We start from the raw sequence: 17763 nt of genomic DNA on the forward strand, positions 1-17763 counted from the left end.
AGCCCTTGCATAAAGAGGGCCCTTTCATCTATCATTCCTCCTATACTATTTAAATGAAGAATTCTATTGTAATCAAACCTATGCCAATTAATATTCAATCCACAAATGTTTGAAGGGGCATGTTTGAATATGTGAGATCTCACCGTTGGATTGCTTTGGTGATAGATTATGAAGTTGGTAAGTTTAAATATTCAAATTGGGATTTGCTAAGCAATTTTGCAGATAGCCATTTCGCGGCTGGCTTTTGCATGTGAGAACAGCCACATAGGTTGACTTTTTGGCAGATTTTGTCTTATTCATTTCACTCAGCTGAGGTGGCTGTTCTATCTTGCAAATGCCAGCTGCGAAATGGCTTCCTGCGAAATAGCCTGGCAAATCCCATTCAAATTATATTAGAATAATTTCCTTTCATATCTATTTTTATCCATCCAAGCTTTTCTCCTAAGTGCTCTATCAATCTATATAAGCAATGTTTTAGGGCTAATTATTCTCATTGAAAATTAAGACTCTTAATTGTACAGGCATATTTCTTTCTTTAATTTCTTCTCCTCCCTTACAAAACCCAAGAACATATTAGCATTCCCCTAAGAAGAATTCGAAGTAGAGAGACAAGGTACAAAATAAAATGGCTATAAGCCAAAACATCGGAACTAATTTCATATATATAAAAGCCCCTTTTATTCGAAGTAAGTATCTTAAGAAGATTTAAGTTCCCAAGTAAGTGATAATCACAAAGAACTATGAGAAATCCACCTTTGAAACATATCAAAGCATTCCTTGGGATTGGTCTCTGAAGCTACGTGGGCTGCTCCCTGCACACACCAAAAATAAAAAATAAAATTCAGTGCTATAAAAAAAACCTTCCTATATCTAATTCATTTTCTATTTCATTTTACTAGAGAAATGTCTTGCCTTCACTGTTGCAAACGTCAAGCTGTTGGCGTATGTCCTCGTATAGCTAACAAACAGAAAAACCAGAAAATTTTCAGAGGCCTTCCACATAGGGGTGCAATTTGGGTCAGGCTCAACCCAAAACCAACCGATTTAATTTTGGGTTGGGTTAGGGTTGATGCCTTGGGCACCTCAACCCGAATCCATTTCCCCTAATTCTATCCTGATTTTCAAAATTTTAGGATTATGGTTTTCTTTCAGATAATGATTTCAGAGCTCCAGTATTTTGATAAAGATTCGCGAAGCATCTTATCGTGGAGTGTTTAAAGGGCTTCAGATGAATATTACGGTTCCCAAAAAGCTCTTACAAGCCCTTTAAACACTACGGGACAAGATGCTTCGCGCATCTTTATCAAACGTTGGAGCGTTGAAATCATTTCCCTCTCATCTTCTTTTCCCCTGGCCAACCCAACCCAACATGATTTGGAAAATCAGGTTAATTAGACGGGTTGTGTTAGTTAGACAGGTTGTGTTAGGATTGCGAGATTTAAAGTCGGGTTGGGTTAGGGTAGACCTTACCCGAGGCTCGGGTTCTGGTTGAGGTAATGCCACCTCAGGTTGGGCTAGGATTGGCCTCAACCCGACCCCACGCCGGCCCAAGTTGCATCCCTACTTCCACATCAAATTGCAATTCGAACTGAAACTGAGACGTGAATTGATTCAAGAAAAGTGTAACCTTACCCAGCAACTTGGCCGTCAACAAGCCAAGATCGCCAGTCATCAACAATGGAGAAGTTGAGGGATCGTATCCATTCTTGCGTGCCCACGAAAGGAATCATCATGTCGTGATCACCACTGCGTGAAGATAAACCTTAAATTAATGGCATTAGCTCAAGGTACAAGGAGAGAGAGAGAGAGAGAGAGAGAGAGAGAGAGAGGTTTTGTTGAAGTAAGATTAGTTGCAAGTGCAGAACCCAAGGAAGGAGAAAAAGAAAACTGAGAATTCTGCAAGGGAAAGTCCTAGAATTATCTAATAAGTCCTAACACATTTCCAAGAACTCATATTTTCAAGATATTAGAAAGTCCTAGAAAGGACATTAACTTTAAACAGATTTCACCTGTATACAAGAGCTCGGTAACCTTTTGTAGTCAGATTGAGATGATATTCTAGGCTACTTGCGATGTCTTGTGTATATAGTATCTTCCTGCTGCATCTCGGCCATTCTCCGATGCTCCCCTGTTCATCATAATCATGAACTGTATTCATTCTTAGGAAAATTATATCTGCAATCACTTTGAAACAAAGGAGCATCGGTATCATTTCCCTTATTTCTATCAAGCTTACTGTTAGAAGAGTTGAACATTACATCATTTTATTTTATTTTTATTTTTTGTCCAAGCAACTGTATATAATATTGACAAATAGATTCGGGAAGTGATATATCCGCCCCTTTTGATCACTAGGAACACCCCCTGTCAGTGTTTGTGGCAATCAGGGGCATTGAATTCTTCTGACATAAGTACAACAACCCCTCTTTAGTCATTGATACACTGACAGGGGGTGTTCCTGGTGATCAAAAGGGACGGGCGGATATATCATTTCCCATAGTTTCATATAGCCATATCGGAGCTGTTACGGCCATTTTTGGCAACAACAAATTTTTTCCCAACCATGAAATTTGTTTCCATCCCACATTGAAAAAGTGAAAGAGATGTGCGTGGGCTCGGCTTCGACACCCTCCCCTTAACGGCTAGCTTTTAAGGGTGAGTTCTACCTAGGTCGTAACACTTAGAATATTTGTCTATCAAGTGGTGGGAGGTGGGTAGGAAGGGTGGGGGAAGAAGAGACTTGAGAGGGCACGAGGAGAGAGAAAGAAGCGGCTAACAAACTAGGAAAAAAAATAAGGGCAGTGATAAATCGACCCCATATGTGTCTATCTCTCTCCTCTGGGTTAGAGAGAGAAAGAGGAGAGAGAAAGACAAATAGGGTCGATTTAAGATATACGGGGTCGATTTATCACTCCCCAAAAATAAATAGTATTTTGAGTAGAGTTTTATTTTTCCTTATTTTCAGCCTTTTCTTACCCTCTCCTCGCAATCTCTCTGGGTCTCTTGCTCTCAGCTCTCCGCTCTCCCGCCCTCTCTCACCATTGGGCAAGCTAATCTTCCATGGAAAAAAAAAATCATAGTTGCCAAACATGGCCAATATGATAGATGATCATATTTTTCTTTGGAGAAATATGAGTGGCAGTATGCGTGGGGGCCACGTGTTGATGATCGAAACAATTTATCTGCTAGGTGATGCTGTGGATGGGCCATGCACTGAAATTCTCCACCATCTGACAATTCCAACTGTTAGATTTGTGGCCTTTAAATGCGCGGCTAGATATGAAAAGGCCCTATTAATAGAATCCATTGATCGCTTGTTTTTTACTGCACATTTTTTTCTATAAATAGAACCCATTGATCACTTGGTTTTTACTGCTCATAACATTTAAGAGCCCCACATATAGGCCATGCTTGGCAATCATGAATTTTTTTTCCATGAAATATTTAGTTTCTCAATTGCTGAGTGAGGGCTAGGGTGGGTTGGAGAGATTTGAGAGGGCACCAATTTAAAACACAAGGAAAAAATCAATCATATTTTTAGTGAAGTTTTTTGTTTCCTTGTTTTTCACCCTTTCATGCTCTCTCAATTAATCCTTCTCCCACCCATGTCACCCGTCTCTCACCATTTGGGAAACTAAATTTGTTATGGAAAAAAGGAAAAATGTTATCATCACGGAGTTTCTATATGATGCCCGACCGTGAAAATCAAAAGGGCAGGGTGTCAAAACCCTGCCCCTTTATTTTTTATCTTGGTCAAACCACATTTTTTGACTTCCCACTTAGATAAAAAATCAACCATGCCCTTGTGATTTTCACGGTCGGGCATCATATAAATTCTCAGCATCACGACCATGTTTTTGTATTTACACAAACTCAACTGTCTTTTTTCTTAAATCGGCTCGTGAGAGCTTTTTGGGAAATGTAATAACCTTTTGAAAGCTCTTTAAATACTAAAAGACAAGATGGGTTAGCAAAAATATCAAAATATGGTTGTGTTGACATCATTTCCCAAAAAAATTATGGTTGCCATAGAGACCATACATTTAGGGGTGTTCATTATTCGTTTATAACCGAATAACCGAACCGAATAGAACCGGATTGGTTTGGTCAGTTCGGTTCTGTTTTTTTTCCTTTTCTGTTAAGTTTCAGTTATTTTTTTTTTGGAAATTCAGTTATTCAGGTTCGGATTCGGTTATCTCAAAAAAAATTCGGTTAACTGAATAACCGAAATTATGGATAAAAACCATTATTTTTCCAAAAAAAGTGCTATATGGGCACTCCGTTTGATGATCAAAACCGTCCATTTGATTGATCATAACTTAATTAGGTTGTGCTCAAAAAATAATTTCGATAGGATAATCCTAGCCCTCCGATCCAAACCGAGATTTTGCTTTTTCCCCTCTTTTTTTTCCACTATTCGGTTATAACCGGATAACCGAATTTTTAATCGGTTCGGTTTTTAGAAATTTTGGTTCAATTTCGGTTATCGAAATTATTCGGTTATCAAATTTCGGTCTATTCGATTATGTTATAACCCAACGAACACCACTACATACATTATATTAACTTTTTAGGTACTGATTGTCAGAAATGTTTCAAAATTGCAAGTATTGACATTAGAGGAGAGATTGTACCTTTCGGATGTTGAGAGCTTTTCTCACACCACTGTCATTTGCCCAATAATAGGAGAATAAATAGGCATAATTCTGCAAAATAAATGAAGTTTCAACATACACAGACACATCTGTGTGTGTGGAGAGAGAGAGAGAGAGAGAGAAAGAGAGAGAGAGAGAGAGTCTTACCCTACACCCAAAATCAGGAAGGGGTTGTGGTAATTCATTGAATCTGTCCTCGAGGGATCTTCTATCTCCAACCATTTCATTTGGCCTATTGGTTGCATCAGGGCATTTGCGCCCCACAATGTAGCCTTCATCAATTCCTGCAAGACACTGCATATGCAAAAGATCATCTTTACCATATCCTTTATTGTCCAATAAAGAAATCCCAATATGAGAAGAGCCTAAGAGAGGATAAACAAGTCTCCCACCTCATTTATTGTTTCAAGATCCTTTGCACAATGTGGATTTGTGGGATCAACATATTTTCCCTTGCAGCTTCTCTTCGCAGACTGAAAACAATAATATAGCAATGATAACAAAGATAAATAACTAGCATCATGCAAATGGGTCCCACGGTATAGGGCTAATATATTGGAAATTTTCAAAATAAAACTGTTTTTGAGAAGTAGTTCTTAAAATAAAAAAGTATTTTGAAAAAGAATGTTATTTTTTCCATGTATTGTAGATAGTTTGTGGGATGACTAAAAGTTTAGTCCATGTGAAAAAGTTAGAAAAGGAGAAATGTTAATAAGTTTCCTTCTAAGACATTTACTTTTAAATATGGCAATACACATGAACCACCAGCACAATTTTTCACCCGCATAGTCGACCCCTTGATCTTCCATCTTATGGTTAGAGGCGTCGAACTCTATATATTAATCTAATATGCATTTTACCTATTTTGAGGCGTGGCACTACCAAATTCATTCACAATTTACACTTGCAGATAGGCATGTCAATGAACTCACACGATCTAATGGATCTTTCGATCCTGCTTAAAACAGGTGGGACATAGAAAGATGATGTGGGTTCGTTTGCTCATCTGGGACATAGAAATAACACTTAATTAATCAAATAAGACTCAGACACCACCAAAAAGGCCAGTGGAGTGTACCAAATTATCCAATCTCATTGTCGATGGACACTCTCCTTCATCTCGATTCGATGTGCATGATTGTGTTCATCAAATTATCGAATCTCATTTCTTCTTTCCTGTCCTATTTCCCAAAAACATGGATTGTATTTTCATATCATATTCTAATTTTAATACCCTACCAAATTTCTGTTTTCTTAAAAGCATGTAACATATAGAGTTTCACATCATGAAGAAGTTGAGAGGAATTGAATCAATAACCTCATAGAGTTCATCCGATATGAGCCCCATCCCGTGCGCAAAGGGTACGACTGCACTGTCATCTTTTTTTTCATCCACTCTCGGGTTTCCAACAATATAACCCTGAAACCATTTCCAAATCACAAAAGTTAGAGTTGAGTAATGCTTAGAAGAACAGCTTATTTACGGCCAAATAAGCTGAAAAGTACCATCAGAAGAAAAATTAAAGCTTGAATACCTCTCCAAAGCCAAGATAGGAAGAGAGAGAGAGAGAGAGAGAGAGAGAGAGAGAGAGAGAGAGAGAGAGGAGGAGGAGGAGGAGGAGGAGGAGGAGGAGGAAGAGGAGGGGGTGGAAATATCATTACCCTATATAAAATGTGGAATTGTTAATGATATATGCACTTCCTTTTCAATAATGCTACTCACTTTCTTGACATTTCATAAAATAGAAATATAACAGTATGTACAAGGAGAAGATTACTGTACTCATTTTTTTGTTATGAATTGTTGGGAGTTTATAGAGGGAAGACCTTTTAAACTATTTAAAAATAAAGGGGACAAACATAGAGACAAGATGCTTTTCAAATTCGTTCCAAATAATATGAAATGTATACACAGATACCTTACTTGCCAACAAACCTTTTTAGTTACCTCTCATGTATGATTTTTTTTTTTCTAGTTGAAAACATTTATTTCTGCAGTTCCACTAAGAAACTCACTGAGAAAATTCTCACTAAGAAATTGAAAGAAGAAAAATGTTAGCTATTAAGAAGTCTATTCCACAATATCTCCATTCATAATTTTTTTTTGCCAAAAATTATTTTTCTAAAAAAAAGTAAAAATCAGTTGGAGTTACACTCCAAGAAATACAAGGGAAGAATAAAAATACTAAACCAAAAGAAATTAAGAAAATATAATCTATTATTATATATAATCTCAAAACTCGAAGTTTGCAAGGTTGAAGTGAAAAGAAAGAACATAAAATTTTGACACATAAATGGTAATAGCAATTCAATAATGACATACCTTGAGATTGAGAAGTGGGTCCATCCTTTTTTCAATATCTGCAATACCCAAAAAAAAGAGCTTGAATAAAGAAAATTAAGAGAAATAAGAAAATTGCAACAACCGCTCTATTAACCAAGGTTTTGATCAAACAAACTAAGAGAGTATTAGAATCTATCAAATCAAATCTAGAAAGATCTGACTGCTGGGTCATTAGGGTGGTAGATTAGGTAATTTAGTTGTTATTTTATAGTTATTTTTTGTTATATTTTGAATTTCAAATATAGGTAATTTTAGTAGTTTTGCCTAGGTAATTTTGCACTTGTATTTCATGTCTTTCATGTAAAAGCCTCTATAAATAGAATGCAAGGGCACCCAAGACAAAAAACAGGTTCTTTTCATATTTTTCCTACAATTTTAAACTCTTTCATAGAGTATCTTTCATGTAAAAGCCTCTATAAATAGAATGCATAGTCACCCAAGACAAAAACGGGTTCTTTTCATATTTTTTCCTACAATTTTAAACTCTTTCAAATAGTATCTATGAATAAGTCAAAGTAGGATTCTAGTGCCCAATGCTCATGCTAACTGTCCCTTTTATTTAGTGCACAGTGCAAGATGGCTATAATCACTATGACAACTGAGACGGATTTGATTGTAAGTAAATGAAGATTACCATTTGATATTTGTTGGGCAACAATTGGAGCAATCTTGCCAGCATATGAATCACCACCAATATAAAGAGGATTTGAGATGAACTGCGGGTGATCAAGCAACCACTGCCTCACAAAATGGAAAAAACATCATTATCAAGACCCTTATATATTATATATACGAGGAAAGTGTTTCTGGTCAGTGGGCCCCACGTTGTTTGGGTGATCCAAAACATTCATTTGATAGGGTGTGCGCGAAAAATCAGCTCCATAGGATCAACCTAACCCTTCGATTTGTGGAGGTTAAAAATGTTATAACCATCCATTTTTAACCTCCACAAATCGAAGGGTTAGGTTGATCCTATGGAGTTGATTTTTTAGGCGCACCCTATCTATTTCAGGGCCCATCAAATTAATGGTTTGCATCACCCAAACAACATGGGCCCCACTCTTTCTAGTCGACCGACCAGAAACACTTTCCCCTGTATGCGCGTGTGCGCATATTGTTTCAATGAATAATGTTAATTGTTTGACCTTCAACAGAAACTCATGGATTTCTTCTGATGATCTTATGTCTCCAGTCTGGTAGTCATTTGAGCCTCTGGAATATGAAAATCCAGCCCCAATAGGCTGATCGGGAAAGATAATGCTCACAACCTGAAAAATCACCATGGTCCAAAGTTAAAACACATCATATCTAAATGGGTTGCAGAATTTCATACCTTTGTCCATGAATGTGGTTTCAAAATCAAAGTGGGTAGACTCCCATTATACTCTACATTCTTGAAATATAGAGGACCTACAAAATCAAGTTCAAGTCATATTATTCCATTGCAGCCACAAAAATAAGAAAACGGCAATCAAACAAGCACACGAAGATAACATAAGTGTTTTCAATTACAAGGTTCATCTAAACTCTCCTCACCCAAGGTTATTTAAAACCTTATAAAGTTAAACTTTTTCTCATTTTTTTTGGCTATTAAATAGGTTACAAAATGTAAATTTCTCATTTTATTTGTATACTTTATCATTAGAAAACTTGTGTCGTGTGAGATTATTTAAAGCCTTACAAATATAACGTTATTCAATGTGAAAATGTTTGGTGTCATGATATGGTGAGACGACATTGGATAATTGTGATATTGATCATGGTGGATTGAACTAGACGCTTCACTTTTTCTCTTTCCCCTATTTCGTCTCCCCGGAAAAGTTGTCTGTGACTTGCTACGGTGCGCAGATCATAAAAGGGTAGTTCAGGCTATTCCTACTTTCATTAAATCTTTCCCCATCTATATCAAACAAATGGGTGTTTACTGCATTTTGTTTGTGTATATGTCGTGTTGTTTTTTAGTTGCATCCCTCAATAGACATGCGTCATGCCATCGCAGAGCGTCTGTTGCATCACTTGGCTTCTCTTGCTAGGACCTGCTTTTGTGAGGGGAAAGGTGTAGTTTTAAACCAGTTTCATTCCTCCTTACTACTACATCTCCCTCCATATGCAACAAAAAATAATCCCTTTTATCTTGATGCCTATACAGATACTAGTATTCTAGGCCCATGCTATGCATGGGTGTATAATGGCAAGGTATTAAAATCAAAAGCAAGCCACTAATCAAACATTTAGAAACATTTGACAAAAGGTTTAGATTTTGAATTCGATGAATTGATAAGAAGACAAGTTCTGCATATCAAACAAATGTATTGAGTGTTTTGAGTCTCACAACCGCTATGAGTTCAATTTCAACTCCAGTAATCATAGCTACACATTTCAAATGAAGGGGCAAAAATAATCATTGGTCTCATTATCTAGATCGGATGAGGAGTGTTGATCTAATGGTGAGGTTTTTAGAGTGTAAAGATAAGATGAAACCCAAAAGAATTATTCTTTGATTATTGATTAAATAAAGATGATTATGATAGCAATCATGGCCCACCTAAAGAGCATCCAAGACGAGTATCCAAGTGGACAACTCTTTAGCTAGATTAGAAATCAATTTCTTATTTTCTTTAATTTCAAACGAATATTATTTCCAATAACCATTTTGGTCCAGAGGTAAGGAATAACCAGTTATACCAAAAGATGAAGTTGATAGACTCGATACAGCTAAATCCACCGAAGTTATAATTATTGTAGGAGTAGGTTTTCTTTTCTATTATGAAGATTTAAACCAAGGTAGATATCACACATTCAATACTTATAAGGTCTTCTCTCTGAGAAGGGGTTTTCTCTGTATTTTGTTTTTTCTTCGTTCTTGTTTCTTTCTTGCTTCCTTTTGTAGATATGGGTGGTACATCTCGGCCTCCTTAATTTGCTATGATTTATAATTATTGCTATTTCAAAAAAAAAAAAAAAAAAGGTTTTCTCTCCTTTTCATACTTAGCGAGTTTTTGACAAGTCAACCAGTTTTATTACTGTGGTCATTCTCGACTTTGGTTTGATAAATCAACAATTCTAGGCTTCGCCAGGAGAAGTTAAGTTAATTTTCATGGGCATGGAACAGAGATATTCGATGAACCTGAAGGCAAGAGTCAGTTTATGATTCCTATTGCTTTAATAATACCAATATTGATTAGGATAGTCATCAAGGAAAACCTAGAAAAGATCAAGGGAGTAACCAATGGCTCTATCATAATTTCCACTCAAGAGTGTATTCACATGCCGTTTTACTTGTCTATAATATATGAGAGAGAAAGAGAGGCAGCCAAGAACTATAAAAAGCACACTAATCAGTTTGTTTTTTTTTTTTTTTTGAATATCACACTAATCAGTTTTTAGGCTCTGTTTCTTTCTTCTTCTTCTTTTTGAATGATTTAGGCTATGTTTCTTTCGATGTAAAATAGGTGTAAAACAAATTTTCATCTATTCATTGTTGAACGCACCGAATTCTAGGTTCTATTACATTAAATTTAGGGAAGTGATATATTTGCCACCTTTTCTTTCCAGGGCCACCTCCCTCTAGTGTATTTATGACTATTCTTCTTACACTACAAGGGGTGGCCCTCTACTTATATTAGCACTACCATGTTTTAATAAGGGTTGTGATAAATCGACCCACATATATCTTAAATCGACTCCTATGTCTCTGTCTCTCTCTAAACCAGAGGAGAGAGAAAGACACAAAGGAGGTTGATTTAAGATATTTGATTGTGGGTCGATTTATCACTGCCCTTTAATAATTGCACAAACTCAACTTGTGCTTTCTCTTTTAATTGGCTTGTGAGAGCTTTTTGGGAACTGTAATAACCTTTGACAGCTCTTTAAATATGGAAAGACAAGATGAATTAGTGCAATTATCTAAACTCGCTTGTTCTAAATCATTTCCCTTCCCAAAAAGCTCTCAGGAGCCAATTAAAATGGAAAACACAAGGTGAATTACCTATTTCGTAGATAACTGCAGTTAAAGCACTGCAACCCTGTCCTCCAGTGAGCCAAAGCAAAAGAGGGTCCTCTTTTGGGTTGTTTTCGGACTCTATAAAGTAATAAAACAACTGCCCATGATCCGAATCCCCCACACTTATGTATCTGAACAAGAAAAGAAAGCTTATATAAGAAAAGAATGAAATGAAAATTTCAATTTGGAATGAAAGAGATGTTAAGAAGAAAGAAGAAGTAATGGAAAAGGGAATTTGTTCTTACCCAGTTTCGAGTTGGAAAGGGAGAGGACCATCAAAGCCAGGCAGAAATTGGACTCGGGTACGAGAGATTACAGGCCATGGAGAAGAAAGCAAGAGGATTAGAAGAAGAAAGAGGTAGATTGAACACATGTTCTTTGATGGGGTCAGATTTGTTGCCATTTTCCTAAGTCCTAACTAAAATACGGAAAACTTAGGCTGCACAGTGGATAGATGATGAGTCCCTCTGGTTTAAAATATGGCACCCAGATATACTATAATATACATTAAACTAGGAATCACTTATAATATCCAAGGCCCCGTTTTGGCTTACCCACAATTGACTGCACCGAATTCTAGGTTCTATTACATTTAATATTTGAATATATATAATTAGGGCTGCAACTCGGGTCGGGCGGGTCGGGTTTTGGAGAACCCAACCCTACCCGAGAAATATCTCGGGTCGGGTCGGGTCGGGTTTTTTTTCGGAAAACCCACGATTCCCAAACCCGGCCCTACCCATGATAAATCTCGGGTCGGTTCGGGTCGGGTCGGGTTTTCTCACATTGACGCAAATTTTTAAGGAAAATTCTTGTTTGGCCAGGCAACTCAACTCATAGAAGCAGAAATTACACTCACATTACACTTGAATCAAACATTGATGTAATTACACTCACATCACACTTGAATCAAACAATGCTGTAATCAAACAATGTTATAATTACAATCAAACAATGCTGAATCAAACACTTGAATCAACTCAACTCATAGAAGCAGAAATTACACTCACATACAGTAACAGTGGGTGCGTGGGTTTTCACTTTTAACTTTGGGATAATTACATTTACACCCCCTCTAGTTTCTGACACATCCACTTCCACCCCTATAGTTTAAAACGTGACAAATACACCCCTGTAGTTTCAATTTGTTTAAGGTTTGCCCCCTTAGCTGAAGGTTCATCCATAGATTGAAGGGTTAGGATGATCCGATGGAGCTGATTTTTTGGGCACACCATATCTATGTCAGGACCCATCAAATGAACGCTTTGGATCATCCAAATAATGTGGGCCCCTACCCGAATCCAAACACTACCAAAAAATCATCCAAATAATGTGGGCCCACATTGTTTGGATGATCCAAAGCGTTCATTTGATGGGTCCTAACATAGTTAGGGTGTGCCCAAAAAATCAGCTCCATCGGATCATCCTAACCCTTCAATCTATGGACGAACCTTCAGCTGAGGGGGCCTACCTTAAACAAATTGAAACTACAAGGGTGTATTTGTCACGTTTTAAACTATAGGGGTGGAAGTGGATGTGTCAGAAACTAGAGGGGGTGTAAATGTAACTATCCCTTTAACTTTTAACTAACAATAGAAAAAAATGTACATACTATAACTTATGTAACTCGGGTCGGGTCGGGCCCCTTCAAACCCGGCTCGACCCGAGATTCATGCGGGCTTTTGAATGCTGAACCCGGCTCGACCCGAAACCCATGAAACCTGAACCCGACCCAGGCTATTTTTGGGTCGGGTCGATGCGGGTCGGGTTTTACCCGGCTCGAGTTGGAGCCCTATATATAATCCCATACTATAATCTAAAAGTATGTGAAAAGTACTGAGAATAACCATGGCTTATTTCACTGCATTCCATCCTATTTTATAATAATGGAATATATAGATAGGTATTGTGCAGATATATTATAGATTTATTAGTTGAAATTTGTATTCAAGTTGTGTTTATTTTTTATTTTGTGTTGCGGAAACGGTATCTTCATAGGTGGGGCTGTAGCAAGCAACCTTCATTATATCATCATGTGCATCGTGATAAGGGTTTATATAATTCTTATTTTACTAAAATAAAGGTTTGTGGAATTACTATAATTCTTATTTTGCATCAATGGGAGGGGCTCCTTGGAAAGAACAAGGGAAAACTTTGTGGAATTTTTGTTTACCTGCTACATGGTAGTCTATTTGGAATGAGGGGAATTCTAGGATATTTGAGGGGAAAGCTAAGAACCCTCATTGGATCTACTTGAAGATTATCACTTTAGTTATATCTTGGGTGAGATGCTTTCCTTCTTTCCGGTTTGTATCGGCTTATGATCTTTGGGAAGGTTGGAGGGAGGTTTGTTTTAGTGTTGATCGGAGAGCTCTTGTCTGGCAAAGGTGGGAGTCACCTCCTCTAAATATGTTTAAGGTTAATTTTGATGGAGCGAGCTTCGGCAATCCGAGTCCGACTGGAGTGGGAGGAGTGTGTCATAACGAAGAGGGGGGAGTAGTGTGGGTATACTATGGCTCTATAGGTGTCTGTGATGCCACTGAAGCTGAAGTGAGGGCTGAGCATTTTGGCATTTTGCATATTGATAGAAGTCTGTTGGATCAGACCATCATTGAAGGGGATTCGCTAAATGTGATTCGTTGGCTGAAAGGTGGGTCGGCTCCTCCGTGGAGATTTCTTTCCATGTTTGATGAGATTGGTGATATAACTTCGGGGAATGATAAGGCGGCAAATGATAAGGCGGATGCGCTTGCCAAGTGTGGTGTATCTGGTCATCCTATTAGGTGGTTTGACCACCTTCCTCCTTGAGGAGTGGTGTGCCGTTGACTGTATATTTCGTATTTTTTGTCTTCTCGTTTTCTATTGTAAATGTGGGAGTTCCATCTCGGTCTCCTGTTTTTTTTTTTTCCATCATTTATGATATTACCATTTCAAAAAAATAAAAAATAAAGGTTTTTTTTTTTTTGTTATAAAAGACTCATACATGGGAAAAAGACGAAGTAATTACAAAATGCAGTCCCTATTACAGATGGGGGGCTATTTCAAATGAAATGACTTCAGGTGCGCATCCTATAAGACAAAAGCCACTTTCCCTCTATTTGTTTTTTCTTCTCGTCCGTTTTCATTTCGCCAAGCAATGTCAAACAAAAGTGAGATTTTTTTTTATCAAACACAGTAGCAGACACCATGTCTCCATCTATTATATAGGTAAGAAATCAAAGTGTCTTAGTTTCGGTTAAATTTATAATATAGGAAAAATCACATTTAATGGTAAAACATGTGTTCAACCATAAAATATCGTGTCGAAAGGTCAAAAAATCAGGTTGACTCGGTAAAAAAACAGGTCGGACTAGATAAAATCAGGTCGAGCTGGCAAAAAATCAGGTCAAATTGTCAAAAGATCGAGTCGACCATAATTTTTTTTGGGTCAACCCAATTTTTTGATGAATCGACCCTACTTTTTAGTGGCTCGACCAAAATTTTTGATGGGTCGACCTGATTTTTCCCTAATCAATCCAATTTTTTGATGGTTTGACCCGACGATACCATTATTTGCTGAGTTTTTCGCTTTCCTTCCTTTTTTTCTCATTTTTCCAATTTTCTTCTATTTTTTTCACTTTTCTTCTGATTTATTGCATGCAACTTCATAGTACTTCCTATTTTTTGCCTATCTGTGCTAACTAGTACTGTTTTTATTTTTAAGCTTTTAATATTTGTTGCCTTCTTTTATGGATTTATGCAGGCTTACTGTCTTTTACGGGCCATGTGTTATATGTCATTTTGTGGTATCTTTTTGTTGAGATATTGAAAGAGTTTTCAGATTTTTTTAATCGTCACTCTTTCACTGTCTTCTCCTCCAAAAGGTCTTACATTTTGATGGTTACTTAAAAGGAAGTTTTTTAACATTTGGTTTTATCCTTCCTGCTTCTCATTTGTTTTTTTCCTTTTGCTCAACCACATCAGTTGAAACGAATCCTTTACAAGAATTTGGCGTTTAAAGATTAAAAAAAAGGTAAGTTTCAAAAATCGTAAAAACCAATTAGGCCTGTCTGTTTTGGATTTTGAGAACCCATTGTAAGTCCAAAACCTGATTAGTGGACACAAATTAAGGCCCTGTTTAGATTTTGACAACCGATTGTGAGCCCCAAACCACTTATTGGACTCAAAATTCAATAACTTGAGTCCAATAATCGGTTTGAGGCTCACAATCCGTTGGCACAATCTAAGCAAACGGGCCTAAATGTAACGAATAACAGTCGGCTCCCAAAATCCAAAACAAATGGGGCCTAAAAGTGGGACTTTCAAGGAAAAGCTCATCTCAATGGTTTTTCTCCATATTACCAATGCTGCCTGAGTTGACTCGAAACTCAGACGAGTCAACTCAATTCGACTGAAATTTGAGTCCATTTATCATGCAACATGGGTTGCGAGTTTTACCCCCGAAAAGTCCACTGGTGTGATTATCATCCACATAGAGACGAAGTCAGATTCATTTGCCTAGAGATTCAGTAACTGAGGGAGACGATGTAGAAGGTATAAAGGGTTCATAAGCAAATATCCAGCCAGAAAAAATCGTCCATCATTTGGACCGGATTTTAGGCCATGTTTGGCAACCATGAAAAATTATTTCATGCAATAATTGTGAGCCCAACTATGCGAGAGGGTCAGAGGAGGAAAAGGGGAATTTTGAGAGACCATTTTGAAAATTGTATCTACTCTGACCATTTTGAAAATCCCTAAAAAGTAGTGAAAATGAAATGAGAAAAGTGTTTCTACTCATCCAGATAGAGTAGATAACTTATCTACTCTATCTATCGGGAACACAGTGGGCCCACATTGTTTGGATGATCCAAAGCATTCATTTGATAGGCCCTCACATAGATAGAGTGTGCCCAAAAAATCAGATCCTTAGGATCATCCTAACCCTTCGAACTGTGGAGGTAAAAAAATGGACAGATTTGTAAAGGTTTATACCTGTCTATTTCAACCTCCACAAATCGAAGGGTTGGAATGATCCTATGGAGCTGATTTTTTGGGCACACCCTATCTATGTGAGGGCCCATCAAATGTATGGTTTGCATCACCCAAAAATGTGGGCCTCCACTATATTTTAAGCCGACTGAGTAGATAAGTTATTTACTCGATCGAGTAGATACACTTTTCTCAAATAAAATACCTACTTAAATTTGGTTTTCTATTTTTCTTATTTCAAGAGCTTCTCATGCTCCCCTCACTCCCACGCTCTCAAGTTTTTCCCCCTCCTTCCTTCATCTCTCACAACTAGCCCTATAAAAATTCCATTGAATGTTTTTTTAAGGCTATGAAACATGACCTTAGGTTTGTATTTAACGGAGATTAGAAGGGGTAGGGCTTGGTCACGATTGGATGAGAATTGCTCTGGTCTGTGAATCCTTGCTCCATCCATAACAAGGCATAAAAGGTTAATGGTTTGGATCATTCAACAACTGGGCCCAACTGTACTTGGGCCCACTCATATTTTTCCTAGCAAAAATATACACATCCATCACATAAGAATCCATTTTCTACAGCCTCATACTGTGGAAAAGGTCTATTATTTTCTGACAGTTAAATTATGTCCATTTATTTTATTTTATTTTATTTTGAATGGTTACAGTATCTCTATTTATTTATTTAAGTATAAAATTAGGGAAGTGATATTTACGCCCCTTTTCATCACCAGGGACACCCAGCGTCAGTGTATCAATGGCAAAAAGGGGGCTCATGTACTTTATGTAAGAAAAATCCAGAGGCTTTGATTGCACAGTACACTGGCAAATGGGTGTCCCTGGTGATAAAAAGGGCGTAAATATCATTTCCCTAAAATTATCATCAAGTAATTTTTCTAAAAGTTTCTACTTTAATTAATTACGTGTTGTTCTTTTTTTTGTTTGTTCGATGGGCAAGCTGGGGTTAGGTAGGATCCCGACCAGATATATTAAAAGATATATTTGATGCCATCTTTAATTAATTACATGTCGTTTTAACTAAACTTTTACATGGTGAATTTTATAATATCTTCCATAATTCCAAGTCTATAATTTATCGAGTTTCACACAGGTTTTTTAGCTTTTATGGAGTCTTTTTTTTTTGAAATGGCATATTTTATAAAAGAAACAGAAGGGACACCCGAAAGGGAATACCCAAAGATACAGAACAAAAAATAAAAAATAAAAACTAATTACAAAATGACTAGGCCATCAAATAGGAAATTGATCAAACCAATTCATCGAGATGCATACCACTCTTCTTCTACCCAAAGTGTCCGCCTTCTCGTTGGCAAACCTTCTAACATGAATCAAGGAGTCTTAAGGTTACCTATATGCGAGTCAAGTTACTATGATATGAAGAAATCATGAAATGGACAAAAAGTTTTTTTTTATATATTTTCCAGAAAATTCTTAGATTCTACACACAAAAAATGTTCACAAAACTGCCCCAAGTCATTCTAATATTATTTTTTTCCTTAAAGTGTCTCATATTAATAAGCGATTAAAATTTTCATAAGAATATAAGAGAGGTTTTGAGACAAATAAACAATGTACTTTTAGAGTTACTCAAAGGCATTTTTTGTCAAAAAAAAAAAAAAAAAGTCTATTATGTAAACATGAATAGTATTAAGGAACTTAGTGGAAATGCTTCTCAAAAACTTGGAGCTAAATCATGATTCAACATGACTAATTGGATATATTTTACAACCTAGTGATTTATAAGTAGAACTCCTTACGAAAAACTTCATTCAA

At 36.9% G+C, this 17763-nt stretch overlaps 1 protein-coding gene across 1 annotated transcript; it reads right to left on the minus strand.

The window, feature by feature from the left end:
* Positions 1–513: 513 nt before the first annotated feature.
* Positions 514–11469, minus strand: LOC143876108 (serine carboxypeptidase-like 18). Its single transcript, XM_077377751.1, has 14 exons — positions 11248–11469; positions 10988–11133; positions 8333–8409; positions 8145–8267; positions 7634–7736; positions 6979–7016; positions 5974–6075; positions 5048–5128; positions 4803–4949; positions 4635–4706; positions 2010–2128; positions 1633–1746; positions 913–958; positions 514–812 (listed from the first exon to the last, which is right to left on the minus strand). The coding sequence occupies exons 1-14, from the start codon at positions 11403–11405 to the stop codon at positions 729–731; spliced, it is 1410 nt and encodes a 469-aa protein (XP_077233866.1). The 5' UTR covers positions 11406–11469; the 3' UTR covers positions 514–728.
* Between the last annotated feature and the right edge of the window lie 6294 nt (positions 11470–17763).

This window comes from Tasmannia lanceolata, unplaced genomic scaffold, assembly GCF_043159265.1.
Source record: "Tasmannia lanceolata isolate RefF3 unplaced genomic scaffold, GAP_Taslan_0.1 ptg000004l, whole genome shotgun sequence".
NCBI lineage: Eukaryota > Viridiplantae > Streptophyta > Magnoliopsida > Canellales > Winteraceae > Tasmannia > Tasmannia lanceolata.